At 41.7% G+C, this 22,131-nt stretch overlaps 1 protein-coding gene across 1 annotated transcript in view; it reads left to right on the top strand.

Moving 5' to 3' along the window:
* The window catches only part of RABEPK (Rab9 effector protein with kelch motifs), a gene marked incomplete in the record, with an annotated part of 524,880 nt that overhangs the window by 149,046 nt on the left and 353,703 nt on the right, over positions 1-22,131 (top strand). The window contains 1 exon segment of the mRNA XM_073600345.1: positions 13,443-13,595. Coding sequence (XP_073456446.1) covers positions 13,443-13,595 — 153 coding nt within the window.

Raw genomic sequence — 22,131 nt, 5'->3', positions numbered from 1 at the left:
TTGTTAACATGATGTGAAAAGTCTCTGCTCTGTACTGCTTTGCAGCTACTGCAGACCTGGGAGAATAGACACAGGCTGCTTAATGACATGGCCTCCTGCTGTGCGGCGGCGGCCTGCTTATCTACAGGCCATGGACCAGTACCGGTACGGGGGTTGGGGACCCCTGCTATATAATGATTCAGCCCTACTTTCCCCTCCACTACATGAAAAGACAAACACTAACAATACATACTGTAGCTTACTATTTCCTTGTTTTGAACCTTTTATTTCTCTAAACCAGGCATAGGCACCCTTAAAGAGGTGGAGATCTACCTGAACAACATGGGAGAAGTCAGAGGTCACTGAGCACCACATCCCCTTGTCACACCTGATTTAAAGCTCTACAGTGCCTTGAAAAAGTATTCATACCCCTTAAAAATTGTCTACATTTTGTCATGTTACAACCAAAGCCGTACATGTATTTTAGTGGGATTTTATATAATAGACCAACACAAAGTGACACATAATTGTGAATTGGAATGAAAATGATCAATGGTTTTCATTTTTTTTTACAAAAAATTATGTGAAACGTGTGGTGTGCATTTGTATTCAGCCCCCTGTATTTTGATACCCCTAACTAAAATCTAGTGTAACTATTTGTAAATAAACTTTTGTGCGCTAGCAATAAATAATTAAATAAATAAATAAATGAAGAGTGCCTAGGAGACACAATGTGTGTGTGAATCCCAGCAACAAAATAACAACACCAAGTGCTTCAAATCATTACTTAAAAATCAAACTAAATATTGACATAAACTGAAAACAAGTGATCATACATCAGTCCGTGACTAGATTCAAAGAAGAAAATGGGTAAAAAGAAAAAGAAAAAGTCCACTTGTTATATCTCATCACAGAATCATGAGAAATAATAAGCTGAAGGGATTCTTATCCAATGTATATTGATTGCAGAAAAAGGGGTAATAGATGTGCGCTTACCCCAATCGTTGGACCTTCTCTATGGCAAGGTCATATGAGCTTGCAGATATAACCCTCTGCGGGGACAGAATGTTGTTATCCGGGTCCTGACAGCATGTACCACCAACTCCAGTGAGGTCCGGACGGTCCAACTGCTCCAACATCAGAGGGGGGACTCAAGAGTGGAAGAGTCCAAATTCAAGAGAAAACATAAGGAGAAAAACTCCAATAGTGTAATAATGTTTGAGGTTTTATTACTTAAATAAACCACAGATGTACATTTACGAGATTCCACTGGAATCTCGTAAATGTACATCTGTGGTTTATTTAAGTAATAAAACCTCAAACATTATTACACTATTGGAGTTTTTCTCCTTATGTTTTCTCTTGAATTTGGACTCTTCCACTCTTGAGTCCCCCCTCTGATGTTGGAGCAGTTGGACCGTCCGGACCTCACTGGAGTTGGTGGTACATGCTGTCAGGACCCGGATAACAACATTCTGTCCCCGCAGAGGGTTATATCTGCAAGCTCATATGACCTTGCCATAGAGAAGGTCCAACGATTGGGGTAAGCGCACATCTATTACCCCTTTTTCTGCAATCAATATACATTGGATAAGAATCCCTTCAGCTTATTATTTCTCATGATTCTGTGATGAGATATAACAAGTGGACTTTTTCTTTTTCTTTTTACCCATTTTCTTCTTTGAATCTAGTCACGGACTGATGTATGATCACTTGTTTTCAGTTTATGTCAATATTTAGTTTGATTTTTAAGTAATGATTTGAAGCACTTGGTGTTGTTATTTTGTTGCTGGGATTCACACACACATTGTGTCTCCTAGGCACTCTTCATTTATTTATTTATTTAATTATTTATTGCTAGCGCACAAAAGTTTATTTACATGTTTACCACTTCATGGATATTTGAAGTTTTTTTTGCAGCTGCTTTTTGTGAATTTATTTATTTTTATCATGTATTGCTCATGAGCGCAGGTTTTTCCACCATTTTCTCTAGAGTAACTATTTGCCTTCAGAAGTCACCTCATTAGTAAGAGTCCATCTGTGTGTAATTTAATCTCTGTATAAATGCAGCTGTTCAATGAAGCTCGCAGAGGTTTGTTTAAGAACCTTAGTAGGCAAACAGCATCATAAAGGCCAAGGAAAGCACCAGACAAGCCAGGGTTAAAATTGTGGAGAAGTTAAAGCAGGATTAGGTTATAAAAAAATATCCCAAGCTTTCAACATCTCACAGAGCACTGCTGAATCCATCATCCGAAAATGGAAAGAGTATGGCACAACTGCAAACCTACCAAGACATGGCTGTCCACCTAAACTGACAGGCCGGGTAAGGAGAGCATTAATCGGAAAAGCAGCCAAGAGGCCCATGGTAACTCTGGAGGAGCTGCAGAGATGCACAGCTCAGGTGGGAGAATCTGTCCACAGGACAACTATTAGTCGTGCACTCCACAAATCTGGCCTTTTATGGAAGAGTGGCAAGAAGAAAGCCATTGTTGAAAGAAAGCCATAAGAAGTCCTGTTTGCAGTTCGTGAGAAGCCATATGAAGGACACAGCAAACATGTTGGAGAAGGTGCTCTGGTCAGATGAGACCAAAATTGAACTTTATCGTATATCACGGGACACAGAGCCATAGTAGTTACTATGTGGGTTATAGGCCACCTTCAGGTGATGGACACTGTCACACCCTAAGACAGGAAGTCCACTCCCTATATAACCCCCCACTACCGGGAGTACCTCAGTTTTTTCGCCAGTGTCTAAGGTGTTGGTCATGAGTGAAGATGTGCGGTGCTGCGCTAAGCTCCACTGGAGCAATCCTTGCTGGGGCTAGCTATGCAGCAGGTCCATTTAAGGTGTCTTTTAGGCCAAATTGAATAATGCCCAGGCCTCGTATCCGAAGAAACAAGGTTTTGCTTGTAAACGCTTCTCTTTTTAGAGAGCTGGACCCCGGGATCTAGTATTTTTGGTATTTTAAGGCCATACAGTTTTACTGGCGGGGTGCTATTACAGGTCCAGGATTGTGGGTTCCCCAAGGGTCCCCGGTTCCTGAAGGTTTGTTAACGGAACCCACCGTGAAGGGTGAAGATTGGGTCTGTTGGTTTTACCACAGGAAACCCTGCGGCGGGAAAGGTAAGTGGAGTTTTATAAGAAATTTTCTTATGAAATGTCTCCTTTAAGAAGTAAATGTTGTCATGCCTATGTGTCACCACTGGGGGCTGTATGGAGCACGTACCTTCCCATGCTTCCTCAATGAGATCACGCTGTGTCAGGAGTAGCAGGCTTCTTTTTTTCTAGCTAGAAGGCAGACCTCCGGTAAGTCTTGGTGGGGGTTTCTTCACCAGACACCCCCCACCTGGGCTCTACTCTCACCCTGCATGAGGCTGAGCGTTAGGAGACGGCTAAAAAAATAAAAAAATAAAATCAGCAATGCCGTTTCGCCGCCCCTACTCGGCGGCGGCTTTCAGGTCTCCTCCTCGCCATTTCTCCCTCACAAGACGATCCCATCGGATCGGAAGCATGCGCTCGCGTGGGAAAACTCTTTTTAAAAAAGGAGGAGGAGGGGGGCCGAATGCGACGGAGGGGCCGGGGCTTAGTGCGGCGTTGGCGTCCTCCAATGTTTGGCGTGGGAATCTGCTTTTGAAGCTCCATTTGTGCTGCTGCAAGCTGTCAGAGGGACACAAGAGCAAAGAGGGGCATGAAAGCGGTTTGGTGACACAGGCATTTCCTATTGACACATTGACTATTTTGCATCGGGCAGAGCATTAATGGCAGTGGCTGGACTATTGCTCAAGCAGTGGATGTGATCCTTCTGGTAGTACCTCTGCTTTGTGCATCGGGCTATGGTCGGAAGGGGGGTAAAAACACCTCAAAAAAGGGCTCTAGAAAGACATCTACAGCCACAAAAAAGCCTAGAACCATCTCAAAAAAGATGGCATCCTCCCCTGAGAGTTCTGAAGTGGCTGGTCAGAGTGAGCCATCAGGGCCATCAGGTGTTGCAGCTGCTCTTATCATTGCAGCCCCTGTCTATATTAGTGAAGAGGTTTTTTCCTTCAACCATTTTAGGTTTGGAGCAAAAGATTGATGCTTTAATCGCTTCCCAGAGTGGGACTAAGCGCGATAGGTCCCCTTCCATTTCCCAGGACCCTCAAATTGAGGAACAGGGGGGAGAGATGATGAATTTCTCTCTTGGGACCAGGAAGAGGCTGATGACTCCTCTTCTGAAGAGTCAAATACAGAAGGATCAGGTTCACAATCTGAAAGGTTGATGGTACAATCCCTTACTGAATTGGTCCGCTCCACATTTATGCTGCCATTAGCTGAGTCAGTTGATGAACCCACTTCTTGTTTGGGTTCGCTAAAGCCTCCCCAGGCTATTAATGCTTTTCCTATCCATTCTTTGCTAAAAAAAGCTCATGTATTCTGAGTGGGATCACCCAAGGGGGCACGAGAAGTAGTGCGGCCCAGAAAGAAGTGAATCATATACCAACTTGGGCAGAAAACAACATACCTTGCCTGTCGGCAGTCTTCATTCCAGGAATAGAGAATTGGCAGGCGGACTACTTGAGTCGCCAGCAGTTGTTCCCCTGAGAATGGTCTCTTCACCCCGTCATCTTTCTGTCAATATGTCAAAGATGGGGAATTCTGGATGTGGATCTGTTTGTGTTCAGGTTCAACAAAAAGATCAACAACTTTGCGTCAAGAACAAAGGATCCGCTGGCATGCGGAACAGATGCCTTTATTTTCCTGTGGGATCAGTTTTCACTGATTTATGCATTTCCTCCTGTTCTGTTGCTTCCGCAACTTCTTCGCAGGATCAAGCAGGAAGGGAAGGTAGTGATTCTTGTGGCCCAGGAGATCTTGGTATGCAGAGTCGGCCTCCAGAGTCATATATTATAGAGTCTGGGAGGCATATGTCTCCTGGTGTGAATCCAGGGGTTGGCACCTCAGGATCCATCCACAGTGGTTGAAATCCGTGCCTCGCAGCCAATTCCTCCGACTGCGACGTAACTGCACCAGTGAGGTGGACTTATTCAATCTGAAACCCTTAAATACAGGTTTATGGAAAAAGGCTATACTTCCATCGAATTCGATGCTGAAATAAAAAGGATTGCGTCTATAGACAGACGGTCCTTATTAGCCACCAATTCGAGGAAGACTAACAATGATAAATTTAGGTAGTCTTTCTTCACCACCTATTCGGTCCAAGCCAGACAAATCCGGAGCATTATTAAAAAACATTGGGGGGTCCTTCGAAATGATGGACTCCTGGGTCCTGTCCTTCCGGAACAAGCAGGAATTGTGTTCAGGGGAGCCAGATCCATCCAAGGACAAATTGCCCCCAATATTATTGATCCACCTAAAAATTCTTTCCATGCAAGAAATGTAGGGTATGCTTCCACAATACAAGCGGTAGACGAAAAACTGAGAACTTTCAATCCACGGTTACCCAACGCACATACCCTATGAAACATTTCACTACCTGCGCCACGCAATATGTAGGATATCTCATAACATGTCCTTGCAAAAAACAATACGTGGGTCGCACCAAAAGAACCTTTTCAGTTAGAGTAGGCAAGCACCTCACCAACATTCAGGCGGGCAAGACTAATCATACAGTCCCACGACACTATCTGACGCACCATAATTGGGATCCCACTGGCACCCAATGTCTTGTGATCGATAAATTTGTTGCTAATTGTAGGAGTGAATCTTGAGTTCGGGGTGTCTCTAAACTCGAGACTTATTGGATATTTGAGCTGCGGACCTATTCGCCCTATGGGATGAATGTTGAGTGGGACATTCATTCCTTTATCAGTCAGGTGTAGTCCCCCTTATACATAGCGGATTGTCTTTCCACTATGCCTATTTTATCTTTCACTTTATTTCACTGCACTTTACCATTAAGGTACACACATCTCGTGTGCATATTTGTGTGTACTTTAATGATAATCTGCATATTTTGCAGTTCCCAGATTTGGTAGTTACTCTACAAGTCAGGGAAATTCTTCTATCTATTCATCTCATTTTTCATTCACTTCACACATTTTTCCATCATTTATTTTCATACACACATGTAGTATTACTATTTCACATGTGCCCTAAGTAGGATTCTTTAGTGTACTATCATTGTCCTTCATAAGCCCATGTTCACACAGTTCACTTTGTCTTTTTTAGACTGTTTCATGTATACTCCAGGTTTTCTGTTTATAGTGTTGACATGTGTCCGTTTGGGGTCCTACACAGGTGACACCATGGGATGCTGCAGCAATTGTCTGCGGTAGCTTCCGGGTGTCCCCTGGCTAGGACTCATAACATGCATACGGAACACCGCTATGTTACGCGCCCGGCGTATTGTTCTGGCCGGGCTGTTCTATGGGGCCTTTTCATTGGCTCCATGAGATCATGTGACTGTCAGGTGACAGGTCACGTGTTCCTTTGTTTTGATCCTTGTAGATCGCGTGGTCACATGGCCTCGTTGGAAGAGACGCGGTCATGTGACCTTTTGTTTACATCCTTGTAGGGCCGAGGAGCACGCCTTCCACGTGTGTGACTCCTGGCAGTTTTGATTGGGCATAGATGTCTTCAATTTTCGCGGGCTTTTCACATGTGGAATTATTATTACCATCTGTTCACCTTGTGATCTATTGGCTATCAGACATAGGCCTTCTTTTTATTAGTTGGGGGGGTCTCATTCCATACTTTTCGGCAAACATCTGATTCCTCTCTGCCCTATCACCAGCCGATTTATCATGTGACCAGATTATTCAATTATTGTAGGGGATGAGTTTGATGCCCCAGTTGAAGTCCAATTGGACGAAATGCGTCGGCGAGCTACACTCTTCCCTACAATTGATTTTATTTACGTGATCACGCTATTTTAACTGTTTTGGGTTATTGGTGTTAAATTTGATCTGCACCATTGGCGCATTTTATACATTTTTTTCGAGCCTTTATACACTTCCGGGACTCCTATGAGGTTTGGATATTCCTTCTTTCCCCTCTGTCTCTCCGGACTGGCAGTCTTGATCGGCGGAACAGAGGAGGGATTCCCCTTGAGATCCGGGGTTCCTGGGACGATTACTTCCATCTTGGATCTCTAAGCCTGTCTGATTCGGTGTCACCGGCATCCGAATCCACCGTCTCTGGTAAGTGTATTGCATCTATTTCCTGTTCAAGATTTTTATGCTGATGAAATACAGACCTGAAGATTTTCCATTCACGTTGGACTCACCATATATTTTTTACTATGGGACTATAATTTTATTGTGGTTTAATTGAAACCTAATTCAACTATTGAACTATACTTATTTATTTCCTTACACTTTTTTTGCTTCAGTGGGTCACCTCTACTGATCATTTCATCACTTTTTAGTTTGTTTACTATTAGCGCTTTATTTATTTACTACACCTCAGGAAATATGTCATAGGTAGGATCCTTGACTTTCTACAGATGGGATTAGAAATGAAACTGGCCTTGAGTACTATCAAAGGCCAGTTTTCGGCCTTATCTGTATTATTTTAATGACCACTTGCTTCGCACTCTCTGGTTCGTAACTTTATTCAGGGGGTAACGCGGATTAATTCTCTGGTTATGTCACCCCTGAACCCTTGGGACTTGAATTTAGTCCTGTCTGCATTACAGAAACAGCCTTTTGAGCCAATACGACATATTCCCTTGGTCCTTTTGGCAAGGAAATTTGTTTTTCTGGTTGCCATATCTTCAGCAAGAAGGGTATCATAGTTGGCTGCTCTTTCTTGTAAAGAGACATATTTGATTATCTCTAAATGAATTTGTCAAGTAATTGTTCAAGCTTATGGTTTAAAGAGGAAACTTCCACCTTTTCATATTAAAGTGCACTCCACCAGGGCTGTTAGTACTTCCTGGGCAGTGCATCACCAAGCCTCCATGGCTCAAATCTGCAAGGCCACAACTTGGTCTTCAGTCCATACATTTACCAGATTCTATCAAGTTGATGTAACAGGTCATGAGGATATCACCTTTGGGCGCAGTGTACTGCAGGCAGCAGTATAAGTCCTCTAGTCTCTGGTTGCCCTACTTTTGTTGTGTCTCCCTCCCTTCAGTTGGCATTCCTATGGGACTTCCCACATAGTAACTACTATGGCTCTGTGTCCCATGATGTACAATAAGAAAACAGGATTTTTAAAACGGCTTACCTGTAAAATCCTTTTCTTTGAAGTACATCACGGAACACAGAGGTCCCTCCCTTCTTCTGGTATACACGTGTATTGCTTTGCTACAAAACTGAGGTACTCCCAGTAGTGGGAGGGGTTATATAGGGAGTGGACTTCCTGTCTTAGGGTGTGCCAGTGTCCACCTGAAGGTGGCCTATAGCCCACATAGTAACTGCTATGGCTCTGTGTCCCGTGATGTACTTCAAAGAAAAGGATTTTACAGGTAAGCTGTTTTAAAATCCTATTTTTTGGCCTAAAAGCAAAACGCTATGTGTGGTGGAAAACTAACCCTGCACATAACCCTGAATACACCATCCCCATTGTGAAAGGTGGTAACAGCATCATGTTGTGGTGAGGCTTTTCTTGAGCAGGGACATGGAAGCTGGTCAGATTTAATAGGAAGATAGATGGAGCCAAATACAGGACAATCTTAGAAGAAACTCTGTTAGAGCCTGCAAAGGACTTGAGACTGGGGCGGAGGTTCACCTTCCAGCAGGACAACAACCCTAAACATACAGCCAGAGCTACAATGGAATGGTTTAGATCTAAATCCAATTCAGAATCTGTGGTAAGACTTGAAAATTGCTGTTCACAGATGCTCTCCATCCAATTTGACAGAGCTTGAGCTATTTTGCAAAGAGTGGGCACAAATGTCCCTCTAGATGTGCGAAGCTGGTAGAGACATCACCAAAAAGACTTCCAACTGTAATTGCAGAGAAAAGTGGTACTACAAAGTATTGACTCAGGGGGACCGAATACAAATGCACTCCACACTTTTCATTTATTTTTGCTGTGGAGTTGCTATGTCACTGGCCAGCCTGGTGAGATGTTGCTCTCCCACTAGCATGTGAGATTTTGCAGCATTCCAGGATAGAGGGGGAGTGACTTTATAGGGTTAGCTGCGCTTTGCCATAGATTTCTATTTCCTACAGCCATGGTACACTTTCTGAAAGTGCACCAAAGCTCCTGCATTCAGAAGGCACACTAAACCTGCAGCATATAATAGAAGTCTATGGCTAAGCACAGAAAACCTGCAGGAAAGCTGTAGGTATACTTACTGCACCCGCAGTGTGGGTAAACCACAGCACATCAGTGTGAAAGTAGCCCTATACTATTATGCCCAGTGTATTGCTTCACACTGCCCTTTAATTATCTCTTATTTCCTGCTGTTGGCACCACTCTGGAGACCGCTAGCCAGGATAAAATATGGGAGTGCAGTTGGTATCACTCCGCATGGGACAGGAACCAACACTACAGAAGAGGCATTGACTTATGGGGCTCTTGCGCCCTACTACAGCTCCAACTTTACAAGTAGTCCCTCTGTATTGCACTCTGTTTGATGCTCTGGGATTGTGGATCATCAAGCCTAGACCGCGATCTACCAGTCACCTGGCCACAATCTACTGGTAGATCACGATCTACAGGTTGCTGACCCCCCACTTTAAACTATAAGTTTGTGTAAGCAAGGCTTTCTTCCCTATTTTAGACTGTTGTATGGTTTGCTGTACAGCTTGCAAGTATTTGTAGTTGGAAACTTTGTATTTATCTGTATTGCCCAAGTTTTCTGAAGAAACCTGTGGAGTCTCTGTAGTATTTTATCTATTATAAACTAAAAAAATCAATGAGGGAGAGTATGATCCCCTCATATTATCTGTCTGCAGTGCAGAAATAAGAATTAAAGTCAACAGATCAGACCTTATGCTTCCTTTGCTGATTGCCTGGTGCTTAGATGGAAACCGCTTGGGACTATACAGGACTAAAACAGATCTGAGGAAGAAGACGTTATTTTACAGAAAACATGGTCAGACACAGTCTAAGGCTGGATTCACACTTATGCATTTTTTGTGCTTTTTGCATTTTGCAGATTTGCACCACAGTCTATTTAACATGGTTTCCTATGGAACACGTTCTGTAGTGCAAATCTGCAAAATGCAAAAAGCACTAAAAATGCATAAGTGTGAATCCAGCCTAAGAATCCATGCACACTGGCTTAAAAATCACTGCTTCTACAGCTCTGTTTTGCTTGTCGAAGGAGCCCAATGTTATCTTCTGTGTCCATGCACATTAGGACGTTTAGGCATATTTTAAGCTCAGCATTTGGAGGCGATAAAAAAACCCTTCCTATTTTGCATTTTTGATTGGAGTTTTCTGGCAGAAAAAAACGCTAAAAACTACTAAACGTGTACAAAAATGCTCTATATGAGCGTTTTTTTTTTTGTTTTTTTTTTACTTGCTAATGAACTGTTTTTTTTTTAAGCCCAGTGTGCATGGAGCCTTCCTGTCAGGTTGGAAACACTTTGAATATTTGGGACTGACACAGCTACCCCTTCATCCAACTGGAGACTAGGGTTATGAGCAGTGACAGAAGTAGCATTAGTACATGGTAGACAGCACAAAGGCATGCAGAAAACATGCGCCAGAAACGTTTAGGATACTGCTTTAGGGCCCTTTCACGTGTGTGTTCAATCACAATTTGTCTTTCAGTTTTTCAAACCGATTCACAATGAGACACAAAGCGATTCTGAAGGATGTTAATGGATGTATGTCCGTTTATATCTGCTTACATCCGAGTTTGTTGGTGTAGCACCCTCTAGTGTGTGCTACTAGTGTAAGAGTAGGGAAAAGCATATTTTGGTCAGGAATAACCTGAGTCACTGAATAGGGGCAGGGTTACTAAAGGTCAGGGCTGTTTGACTCATCCTGGCAGCTCTCTGGTGCTTCCCCCTGGTGTCTGAAATGTTGGAGAACCTTCTAGAACTAGAGGGCAGGGGTTAGGAGGAGCTGCCATGAATATTTATGGGGACTCAGCCAGTCCCCAGAAGTGGGCTGGCAGCGAGCAGAGACAACCCTATAAATAGACGAGGGCTACTCCAGCGGGGGAGTTGGGTGGAGTGCTGAGGAGGGGCTGTCGGTAGCCCTTGAGGGAACCCCCTGCCAGGGAGGGGTGATACATTGTGCTGGAGGCTCTGGATAGCTGGCCTAGAAGGATCACACCACAGGAGGCAGTTGGAGGAGAATCTTCAGGAGAGGCAGCAGGACAGAGCAAAAGACTGACCATAAGTAGAGATCAGCACTGAGCAGGGACAGCACAAGGGGAGAGACTTTAAGCTGTAACCGTGCTCTCTGAAGACTGCAGTGGGCTTAGTCTTCATTCCTTGCACTCGGGAATCTCCATTGAAGTGTGCCAGTCGGGCAGGATTGGGGAAGAAAGTCAGTCAGGAGGACTGAAAAACTTGCAATGTGAGCAAGAGACATCGTGGACTAATGGTTAGAGACAAAAAAGGGTAACTTGTACCCGAATGCAGCATTTCGCTGCTCAGTTAATTTCAGAGGAGTAAGTTTATGTAGGTGAGAGAGACTACTCTCCCCAGGGAGCTGAAGATGAAACTTTTCTGTTCTGCATTCTGGGTCCGCATGGGGACACTTCTAGGAGATTTGGAGCTCCCGTCAGGTTCTGGTAGGATCTGCCACTCCTTGAGTAGGGTTAGGAGTGGCAGTGAGTCTATGATAAAGGTATTAAGAAACAAAAAGAATTGCACTAGTAAGTGACAAAAAGTGCATGAAAATGTGAAAACAGTGACAACTTCTAAATGAGCACAATTATACGTAAACACGAGAAAAAAACAATAGTATCAAAGATAAACCACTCATGCGATCTTGAAAAGTCCAAAGGGTGAACTAAATTAACAGTCTTGAAGGTGGCACTAAACCACCTATCTTGAAAAACTCCACGTGATTATTAAATATTCATCCGTGAAAAAGCAGTCCACCACCAAGAATGGAATGGTCACTCCTTACCGGAAAGCCACGATCCCCCACTACAGAGGATCACAGCTCGCAATCACAGCTGAAAATGGCAACTGGAACTCGCATCGGTGTCCACTACAGGGTCATCACAACATCAGCGGTTACGGACCAACTCGTGGAAGAGGCGTACCATAAAATAAAGATGGGACTTGCATAGTGTAAAACCATAAAGGACTTTATTCAAAAACTCATAAATACACACACAGTGTCATCTAGAAAAAAGAGAGCCTTAAGTCTGGTCCGTTGGCCGTGTGGACCCGGACAAACCCGTCCTACTGGAGATGGAGCACAGATTGGAGATGACGTCAGCGCGTCGTCCAGCTCCGCCCTACGCGTTTTGTGACAACATCATGTCTTCCAGGGGCACCTGTGCCCCTGGAAGCTCCTGTGCTCCTTCCTCTTTCTTGCCATGGTCCCTGGGCTGGTGGTGTGTGAACCACTCCATTGGTGGGGTGAAAAGACCCCCTAGAAGACTACTGTGTGCCGATGGCTGTCCCTGGGTAGTGGAGCTCAGCTCTCACTCTGCCATCTTGTTCTGTGGCCGGCCACACCCCCCTTTTTCTTTCACTTTCAATGATAATGGTAACCAGGGAAAATATGGTGAATCTCCTTAACTGGGTCACAGACCGCAATAAAAACTGGCAAGCATTCTAATCCCTCTGCACTCTATCCAAAACTAAAAAAAAAAAAAAAATGCCTTTAGTTATGCTTTAAGTAAACAAACTATAAGACTATGCAAAACCTTTTGTTTTGATACACCAGGAATGTATTTAACTAATTTTAAATGGATGCTTAGTTGGGATTAAATAATCTAGAAAAAGGGTACAGTATGTACAACTGAGAAAGTAAAGAATTCACAGAAAATATTTTGCGTATTAAAATATGAACTTTCTACAATACAGTAGTACCCAAAAGTAATTTTCCATTGTTCAACCGGATTGCTATATAAGTTGAGATCAGTACATAGATGCATAAAAGAAATAATCAATGTCCCATAAATAATATATACCTATGATACTCTATCCCCTTCCTGACCTAAATTGATATTTTAATGTTCCACAGAATGAATAGGTTATTCCATGTCCTCCCTTTTGCACAGCTGGTGACTCTCAATCCAGGTTTTCACTAATCACCAGTCCCCATGGATGATTGGTAACCAATCAGTGTGGATTCCAATCATATTTTCACTATATCAGCTCTTACGTTGATCACCTGCAGCCCTGGGGGTTTATTGACAAAATAAGCCTGAAGATGAACTATGCTATCTTTAGGCTGCAGTGGGATCAGCACTACAATCTATTTAGTACAGTAATTATTAGATTAAAAAAAAATATTAAGTTAAATATTAAGTATATAAGTTAAATATATTAAGTTAAATGTTAAAAAAAGTATGCATTAAAATCAGCAGGGTTTTTATTTAAACAATATACCAAATAAAACTTTACTTCCCTTGTAATTTTCTTTGTAGATACCTATGAATGGTATGGCCTGAACTGGGATGGTTTGTCACCACGTTATGAGCATGCCAGCTTTATCTCAACTGGAAATCCAGGGAGCATGTGGGTGTTTGGAGGAGCAACACAGGCAGAAAATCAAAATAGTGTTCAAGTAATAAACCTAGGTATGTGTCCTTTTTATTAACATTTTGTATGAAAAAGTATTCTTTTTTTCTCATCATTAAAAAGACACTAGAATTCAAAGGAGTTGTAAATGCAGAAGCTTTTTTTATCTTAATGCATTCTCTGCATTAAGATAAAAAGCCTTCTGTGTGTAGCAGCCTCCCCAGCACCCCCCTAATTACTTATTTGAGCCCCATCTCTCTCCAGCGATGTCCCCGAATGTCTAGGCCATCCAGGACACTTTTCCTGATTGACCGAGACACAGCAGTGGTGCCATTGGATCCCACAGCTGTCAATCAAAGTCAGTCAACCAATCAAAGAGACCGCTACTAAACTTTTTACTAGGTGATACTATAAACCCACTAAGCTACATGCCATCTTTCCTACAACACCCCAAACATGCTTTAGAGGATGCTCCTCACCAGGCTCATTCTCACACATTTTGGGAATGTGAGAAAGTTTCCCCAAATATGGAGACAATTAGAAAACTTTGCAAAGGTTGCAAACTTTGAAAGGTTCCCAAATAAATCTCACACTCCCTAATTTCTTATTGTTCACACCAATCATAGGTCTGTCCTTACCACACATGAGACTTGTTCATACTATTAGCCCGGGTTCACACTATATCGGGCTGCGGATCGCACAGGAGCGCTGTGCATCCCAGTTCCCCGTTTCAGAGACGAATCAGGGCCGATTCTATGCCTGAATTCGGCCCTGAAATGGAGCCAAAGACGCACAGCGTTTTTGTGCAGTGCGCTCCGCAGCCGCCCCGGAGATATGTGAACCAGCTCCATAGGGAGCCAGTCACATTCTCCTGCTATGCGAATTAGATGTGCAGAAACACACATCTAATTCGCATAGGTGTGAACCCGGGCTTAGTGTTGCCATACATTGGCTCATAGCATTCTTTTGGAAATCCCCATCGGTCCCAACTGCCCAATTAAAAACAAGAATTAATACTATCAATCTTATAGAGAAAATATTTCACACATTATATAACACTATGCCATTTAAAAAAAAATGGGTTTCCTGGTTCATTCATTGTGATGTTTTATTTAGACTTTCTTATAATTAATCTTGAATATTCACTGTTCTACTGAGAATTGAACTTTTAAATGTTTATCAAATATATGAATAAAAAAAATGAATATTGCTCTTTATTATATTCATTTTGTACTATTTTTTAATACTAAATTACTCCTTTTTGTAACAATCTTACCAAGATATATACTATATACTTTTTGTATATCAACTATATATAATTTAATATGATGTAAGGCTTTTCTTCATAATGTTCAAAATTCCTTTTTGTACCACTATTTTACACCAAATAAAAAGTTTGTAAACAAAAAAATTCTGGAAGTTTCTCCAGTCAGATATTGAATGCAGTTTGTTTTAGGCAATCAAAAAGGAGTATTGGGGGCATGGTTTGAGGAGCAGAAAAGATGGTCACTTGATCCGGGAGCTAGGTTGCAATCTGGGATTTTTTTGCCCCTCAATATGGGGAAAAAAAGTTCTCCATTTCCATCCCACCCAGACCCCTCACTCACAACTTGGCTGTAATCTGCAGAGATATTGCACACTCAGCCTTCTGAAATGCCAGCTGAATGTCCCTCTGGATCTTTTCCATCAACTGCTTACAGAAGGCAGACAGATTCCTATGGTAAAGGTAAAATTTGCCTTGATGCAGAAGCTAGGGTGGAACTCATACAATAGATGCCAAAAATGGCTGATTTACAATCTGTTGCACCTGATATTAAAAACGCTCTATAGCTGTATCAGACCTTAAAACAGGGCTCCGGGGTGTTGTTGAATGTCTGATGGAAGTGGAGAAGTCTGCTGCCCAGCAGGACTCTGATATACAGGACTTACAAAACTTAAAGGACCGACATACACAACACCTTATGAACCGTAAATTAGAGGATTTAGACAATAGGGGTTGCCGATGCAATCTTTGGATCAGAAGGATTCTGGAGATCTGTGGAGCATGAACAGCTACCTCAGGCACTTCGGACCCTTTTCAACAATTTACTAGCGCACCCTCAAGACTCCCCTGTAGAGTTGGAACATGCTCATGGAGCTCTCACGCCATGTGGCTGGAAAACAGAGGAATGTTATATGCTGTTTCCTGGATTTTTGCTTAAAGGAAGAGATAGTACAGCCGACAAGGGAGCAGAAGGCATTTAGATTTAATGGTTCGGATATGAAGGTTTTCCAAGACCTTTCTCCCATAACCCAAAAAACTGCAGAGCTTGATGTCCATTATTCGCATACAGATGGAATTCTACATCCTGCACTGTCAGACAGTCACTAAAAAGCAGGAAGAATCCAATAACTACAAAGGGTGCTCACCAGCACCCTCACAGTTCATTCAGAACTACAAGCATGTCCCCCGTGGTTGAAGATGGGACTTGTAATTCATTCATTCACAGAACTCTGTGAATGAATGATGCAGCTGTGCTTTTTTTTAATTGTGACATCAGGTGTGAGGGGGGGGGTTGCAAGGGACTGTTTATCCTTTAAGCCCCTTGCAAGTTCTTTAAGTCCCTCGGAAGTACCGGATGTGACGTGTTATGTATCAAGTTAGTCCCGCCTTACGCGTTATGTTACACGGACGTCATCTGAGGCGCCTAAGGCGGGACTAACTTGATACGTAATACATCACCTCCGGTACTTCTGGTTTTTGCAATACGATCTGTGGAACGCACGCTTGGAGCAAGGAGAGCGAAGAGAGCGTTGCTTCCGTGTTCCGTGTGGAGATTGTTGGAGCACTGGAGCTCCCTCTCCTTTTTTAACCCACTAATTTTTAACTTTAATAAATATAGCAATACGGAGTCACACTATGTGGATTTCTTCTGCTTTTTTATGGTAAACGTGTGGATACCTGGCTGGAGATTATGCTGCAGAGGGGAGGTTGTAGAAGTTTTAAGCATAAAATCTTTTTCACTCGTGGATGGGCTTCTACTCTGGTGTTGTGAACGAGGGGAGTATTCTAGCAGAGGAGCACCAGGACCGGGAGTGTACTTCTAGTATATGCTTGTACCCCTGCCGGGGTGAAGCGCTCTAGTGAGTGAAAGCACAAGAGTTGAGCACAGCCATCACCGCCAGCACTTTTTTGATTTTACATGAAGCACTTGTCACTATATGAAGCACTTGTCACTTTTGACATTTTTTTCGTGGACATTGATTTTTGTTTTTTATTCATGAATTTGATATATTGTGGTCATATATGTCACGGTTCAATCACTGTCAGTTCTAGAGCTGATATTATTAATAGCACCAGTTATATGGTAGCACAAGTCACTTTATATCAATTTTTGGTTTTATTCATCAGCACATGTCGCTTTTCACAGCTGATAGTCTCATTAGTGCTGATTGATGTTTTTCTACTAGCACTGGTTGTTTTTATATTTTTTTCTATCAATTGACGTCACTTTACTTTTATAATATTTTCATGGGAATATTTGTCAGCACATGTCACTTTATACATAATTTATCATTATAAGTAGGGCCCTTTATCCCCTGCTGGATATACACAGTTTTTTACTTAGAACAGCGCCAACCCCCCTTTTTTTCCTTTTTATTTGTTTGGATTTCACCTAGGAGAAATCTTCTTGCAGGGAGGCAGCAGTTCACATTATCCTAAGCGCGGATTTTTATACTTTTTAATCTGGATAATTTTCTATGCTTATTTTCCAATGTTGTATTTTATACTATGGGTGCGTTCATGTTGCTGGGAGAAGAAACGCCCCAAGAAACTGTTTAGTCCTTTGCCAGTTTTAGAGGTGGGTTATTATCCTACCTCATTGCGGTATTGGGCCTTCTCTATAATGCACCTTGCATCTACAGTCGAGATATAACTTCTCTATATATTGATGTATGTGTGGTGCCTCGGATATCAGCCTCTCTACTCCACGCAGGAGAATCATATAGTAATCATATGTTTAGTGAAGATTATATATTGCTTTTGAGCATTTTTGTACCAATTCTGATAACTGTTCTATGGTCATTTATGTTCCAGTGAGATCTTGGGCTGCATTTCACTAGTTTAATGGCTATTTTTCTCTTGCTATTTTTGCTGCCCTCTATCCACCCTGGTTCATACCATTTGACAAGTAGGAAGCAGATAACATATATACATGAAGCTATTGATTTACCATAAAATTTTCAATAGAAAGGAGAAAGTTTACAGTTAATTAAGAGTGGTAACGTTGAGCCAATATTTCTTAAAACGATTCATACTATAATTTTTTTGGGCTAACACTAACTTTAAATGTGCTTGGAGGTTTAGTCTTGTAATGACTTCAGTAAGGTTAGGGGCTTCTTTTGATTTCCACAATTTGGTTATGGTAAGTCTTGCAGCTATAAGTATGTTAACCACTATTATTCTGTAATGAAGCAGAAAGATGTCTAGATTAATACTTAGAAGAACCATAGCTGGAGATATTTTGTTTGGGTTACCTGTAAGGGAGGCAATGAATACAGATACAGAGTTCCAAAAGCTAGATACATTTTTACAACTCCATAACATATGATACAGGGTACCGATTTGATTGTTACACCACCAGCATATTGTGGATGAAGAGGGGAAAATTTTGGACAATTTGTAAGGGGTTAGGTACCTTCTGTTCAATATCTTTTGGGAGTTATCCCAATGTTCAATACAGGAGGAGGCTGTATTAATGATTATGGCCTTTTCCTCAGAGAAGGATTGGGACAGATCTTTTTCCCACTTTAGCATATTATGTTTTTTTCCAAACTTGGGGTACTTTGAGAGCAACTTATAAAAGAAAGATATACCTTTAGTTATTAAATCTTTGTTAGTGGTACGATGCTTCCAAATTAATGTTGAAATGTACCATCCCTTATTTGGGCTGAATTAATTCAAGTGATCATATTTATGAAATTTATTAATTAAAATGTCCTTATCCTCTGAGAAAAGATTTTCATAAAAGTTAATTCCTTAGTTAATCTATTTATCCTTCGAGGGTCGTGCCTTGGAATAATCAAAGGAATAGATATAGTGTGTACTTCTCCTAAGGCCTCATGTACACTGCTGCTGGTAAATGGAGGTTTAGAAGCAGTGGGCTTTTTTTTCAGCTGCCCCTGAACACTGTTATCTTATCAGTACATGTACACAGGGTCGTTTATAGTCGTTTCTAGGCAGTTGAGTTTAGAAGCATTTTTTGGAACGCAAAAAGTGTTCAGGACGGATGTACGCCAAATGCCTGTAACAGCTTGTAAACGTGGTAACTCGCTTTTAGCCACGCTTTGTTTATAGGTGTTTTTCATTTTTGGCTATTTGGAAAAAAAAAAGTATTTTTTTTTTAGTTTTTAACCACTTCAGCCCCGGAAGGATTTACCCCCATCCTGACCATAGCCTTTTTGCGATATGGCACTGCGTTGCATTAACTGACAATTGCGCAGTCGTGCTACGTTGCACCCAAACAAAATTTACGTCCTTTTTTCCCCACAAATAGAGCTTTCTTTTGGTGGTATTTGATCACCTCTGTGGTTTTTATTTTTTGCACTATAAACAAAAAAAGAGCGACAATTTTGAAAAAAAGCAATATTTTTAACTTTTTGCTATAATATACCCAAAAAATATATAAGAAAACTAATTTCTTTCTCAGTTTAGACCGATATGTTTTCTTCTACACATTTTATGTAAAAAAATCGCAATAAGCGTATAGTATATTGATTGGTTTGCGCAAAAGTTATAGCATCTACAAAATAGGGGATTTATGGCATTTTTATTATTAATTTTTTTTTTTATTAGTAATGGCGGCGATCTGCGATTTTTATCATGACTGTGACATGGCGGACACATCAGATACTTTTGACACTATTTTGGGACCATTGTCATTTATACAGCGATCAGTGCTATAAAAGTGCACTGATTACTGTGTAAATTAAACACTGGCAGGGAAGGGGTTAAACACTAGGGGGCGATCAAAGGGTTAAGTGTGTCATAGGGAGTGATTCTAACTGTGGGGGGGATTGTCTCACTAGAACATGACAGAGATTGCTGCTCCAGATGACAGGGAGCAGTAGATCTGTCATGTTGCTAGGCAGAACAGGTAAATGCCTTGTTTACATAGGCATCTCGGCATTCTGCCACTCCGTGACACGATCGTGGGCCCCTGGCAGACATCGAGTCTACGGGACCTACGGGCATGGTCACGGAGTATGCGGCGAGTGTACAAGCGCCCACAATGCCGCGATTTCAAGGGGATGTACCTGTACGTCCAGTTGCCCAGCCATGCCATTGTGCCGACATACATCATCGTGCGCTGGTCGGCAGTTAAACGTCAGTTACTATTTGTCAAGTTAAATCGTTCAGGAGAGGTTGTAAAAAACCTCCCATGTACATAAAGCCTAAAAGGTGAAATTTTGATTATATACATTTCCATGCTAACAATATAGCTTTAATGGATAAAAGGTTAGGTATAATAACCTTAAAGTGGAGTTCCACCCACTTTTACAACTCTTCAGCATCCCTCACTAAACTGTGCACTGTAAACAAATTGGATATTTTTTTATTTTTTTTCTCAGTACTTACTGTATATCTGCTGTATTCATTTTTCACTTCCTCCTCCCTGGCCGTGGCCCATCGCATCATTTCCTGTTTGCAATGCCTTCTGGGAACTTTCTCTGACACTGCCGTTGCTATAGAAACCTGACCTGAAACCTATTACACTGCTTGTGCTGCACTGAGCATGTGCGAGATCTGCAAGGATGAGATCCAGGAAGAAATACAGTCTGGCTTCAGATGCCCATGGCCTGCTGTAAGTTTATAAAATAACAAACTACTGCTATAAACTAACAAAACAGACCTTAGTTTACAGACTAACTTTACTAGAATACATTAAGCTTGTGTATTATAGGTGTATTTTTATTTAAAAAGTATAATTTTGGCCGGAACACCACTTTAAGGAACAGAGTATATGCTATTGCTAAAGCAAACAGATCATTTCCTTTAGTGGACTCTTTTTCAATGGATAGCCATAGTTTATCATCAGTGGAAAGAACCCAGTGTTTTAATTGGTCTAGTAGTGTGGCATGAAAGTAATATTGTATATAAGGTAAGTTCATACCATCCTTACAATTAGGGGATGTCAGTATTGAGAACTTTACACTGGGTTTTTTACCATTCCAAATGAGGTTCCTTAATTTAGAGTTTACTTGCTTAAAAAATTGCAAGGGTATTGGGATAAGTAAGGAGAGAAAAAAAAAGTATTTTGTTTAACATTTGTATCTTGAATGCAGCAATTTTCCCCCATGATAGTTACATTTTTTGAAAGTTTTGTAAGTCTTTTGTAATTGTAATTTGGTCTAGGAGACTAGGATAATTGACTTTGTAATTTATTTGTGGGAAGTATGAGGTTAATTCCCAGATATGAAATAACTGGTGAGTCCCAGTTGTATTCCAAATTCTCACGAAGGGTGGTAGTTGTGTCTCTTCTCATATTCATAGGTAAAGCATAGCATTTCTTATGATTGACTTTGTAGTATGACACTTTTCCAAAGGAATCAAGTATGTTTTGAACCGTCTGTAGGTTGATCCAAATTGGTTAGTGACAAGATTATATCGGCGAAAAGGCCAATTTTGTGTTCTTTTACCAATTTTAATTCCTGTTATATTGACATTGGATCTAATTGTTGTTGGTAATCGTTCAATTGATAGAGAGCATACTATGGGTGATAGGGGGCATCCCGTTCCATTTGTTAATTTAAAGCTCTTTTATATGATGCCTGAAGTGAATACCTTAGCTTAGAGCAGGGGTCTCAAACTGGTGGCCCTCCAGCTGTTGCAAAACTACAAGTCCCATGAGGCATTGCAAGGCTGACAGTTACAAGCATGACTCCCAGAGGCAGAGGCATGATGGAACTTGTAGTTTTGCAACAGCTGGAGGGCCGCCAGTTTGAGACCTCTGGCTTAGAGGTATGTGTAGAGAGACACAATAGCCTCATGAATAAACCCTAAAAAAACCATATCTCCCTAAGGTTTCTGAGATGTAACCCCAATGAACTCTGTCGAATGCCTTCTCTGCATCCAAGGCAAGGAGCAGAGAAGGCATTCGACTGTTCTCTACATGGTTAATCAGATTGATCACTGTCCTCGTACTGTCAGGCGATTGGTGTCCTTTTACAAAACAGACCTGATTGTCAGAAACCATGAATCAGACTGAGACAAAAGGTACAGTTGAATCTCACTTGTTTAATAATAATAATAAAAGAGGTAAACAGAGTAAACGTAGTCAAAACCTAGCCAGAGTTCAGGAACCGGAATGCATAGTCAGACAAGCCAAAACGTCAGGGAGCCAGAGATGAGCGTAGAACAGCAAGCAGGATCTGGAGCCAGAAGAATGTCAGCCAAGCAAGTCTTTAGCAGGAACACAGGTGAGCGTCTCTAGAGATGTGACCAAGGTGAAGGCAGAGATCATCTGGGCTGGATGGCTTAGGTAGGCAGGACTGACGAGCAGGATATCGTCAACAGGTGAGTCACTGTGGAGAGATAGGAGCTGGCAATTAGCT

The sequence above is a fragment of the Aquarana catesbeiana genome, linkage group LG09 (assembly GCF_042186555.1).
Source record: "Aquarana catesbeiana isolate 2022-GZ linkage group LG09, ASM4218655v1, whole genome shotgun sequence".
NCBI lineage: Eukaryota > Metazoa > Chordata > Amphibia > Anura > Ranidae > Aquarana > Aquarana catesbeiana.
Note: the sequence above shows the minus strand (reverse complement) of the source record. Positions and strands in the feature narration are given on the sequence as shown.